Below are 1,343 nucleotides of genomic sequence, written 5' to 3' on the forward strand. Positions count from 1 at the left end.
AAGTGACCTCACTGCAACCCAAATATTCTATGGGTGATGGTAACGGTCACAGTAAGTAGAAATAGAACAGTAGAATAGTAGAAGAAGAACTCCCTGGATCTGAACGACCCTGCTGTCACGGAGGCCGTGTTACTGACAGTCGGATTATTTTAAGAGGATGGAAGAATGAAGGGCTGCCGTCAACCCAGGAGCGGACTTCTGAGATGGCGTTTGAAGAAATTAAAGACTGAACCTGCACGAATACAGTACATAGTCATAATATAAAGGTCATACAATGGTTTGTCAGATTGGATGATGAAAGTGTCATCAATAAAAATGCCATTATGAAGAAAAAAAGAAAAATGGAATTTGAAAATGCAATTGGTTTCTTATTATAATAAACAATGGTGTGTTGATGAAATAGTTATGAGTTTGAATAATTTCCTTTCATACAAATTGTTGGTTCATTTATATATTGGACATGTTTTTTTTAGTTCTTGACTTAAAAATCAATTAGTGGATCGATAAATGGAAATTCAATACACTCCAAGTGGAAATGCAAACACCACGTGGGTGCCACCTCCACATTTCCTCAGGAGCTGAATACTAAAATAGTTTGAGATAGTGCTGAAAGAACGCTGAATGATCAATCATGACAACAATGTGCTTCACAGGTACGTTTTTAATTTAGAAAATTATCAAAGAAAAAACTTTATACGTATAAAAAAAGAGACTTGTACAGTTTGAAGTGAAATGTAATAAAAGAAGTAACTTAAAAGTTAGTTTGGGTTGACATCCCCAACAAAAACCAGACTATAGATTTTGAAGCACTGCCATTGGGCAGAGAGTAATCTGCAATATACATTATACGTATAATATCATGTATAATCCACAGTGACAAATAGGATGGTCTCCTCCTTCATTAGTTGCTAGGAGACCAACAGCTGGAGGAGTCTGGCCACCACCACCACGTTGAGGCTGTTGCCGAGAACGCTGTACTGCTGCCTGGTGCTGATCTGCTCCGGGAAGGCTGCAACACACATTCCACCATGAGGAAATCCGTCAACCCTTATCCAGCAACATATTTAAAGCTCAATATCACATGAAGACTAGAATTGGTAAAAAAAAAAAAAAAGAAGGATGAACCAATTGAAATCTTAGTCTCTGATAACATGCCAGACAAACAGACTTAACCCTTGTGTTGTCTTCCTGTCAACCATGATCCATTTTTTTCAACATTATTATCACTTTTTCCAACACTTTTGTCACTTTTTCAACGTTGTGGGTGCTTTTTTTTGGACGTTTTTGTTGTCTTTTCCAAAGGTTTTTGATATTTTTAATGTTGTCTTATTCCGACGGCTCAT

General features: G+C 37.1%; 1 protein-coding gene across 1 annotated transcript in view; it reads right to left on the reverse strand.

Annotated features, from left to right (window-relative positions):
- Positions 1–652: 652 nt before the first annotated feature.
- Positions 653–1,343, reverse strand: part of trdmt1 (tRNA aspartic acid methyltransferase 1) — a gene marked incomplete in the record, with an annotated part of 24,591 nt that continues 23,900 nt past the window's right edge. The window contains 1 exon segment of the mRNA XM_032510809.1: positions 653–1,009. Coding sequence (XP_032366700.1) covers positions 909–1,009 — 101 coding nt within the window.

The sequence above is a fragment of the Etheostoma spectabile genome, unplaced genomic scaffold (genome assembly GCF_008692095.1).
Source record: "Etheostoma spectabile isolate EspeVRDwgs_2016 unplaced genomic scaffold, UIUC_Espe_1.0 scaffold272, whole genome shotgun sequence".
In the NCBI taxonomy this organism is placed as follows: Eukaryota; Metazoa; Chordata; class Actinopteri; order Perciformes; family Percidae; genus Etheostoma; species Etheostoma spectabile.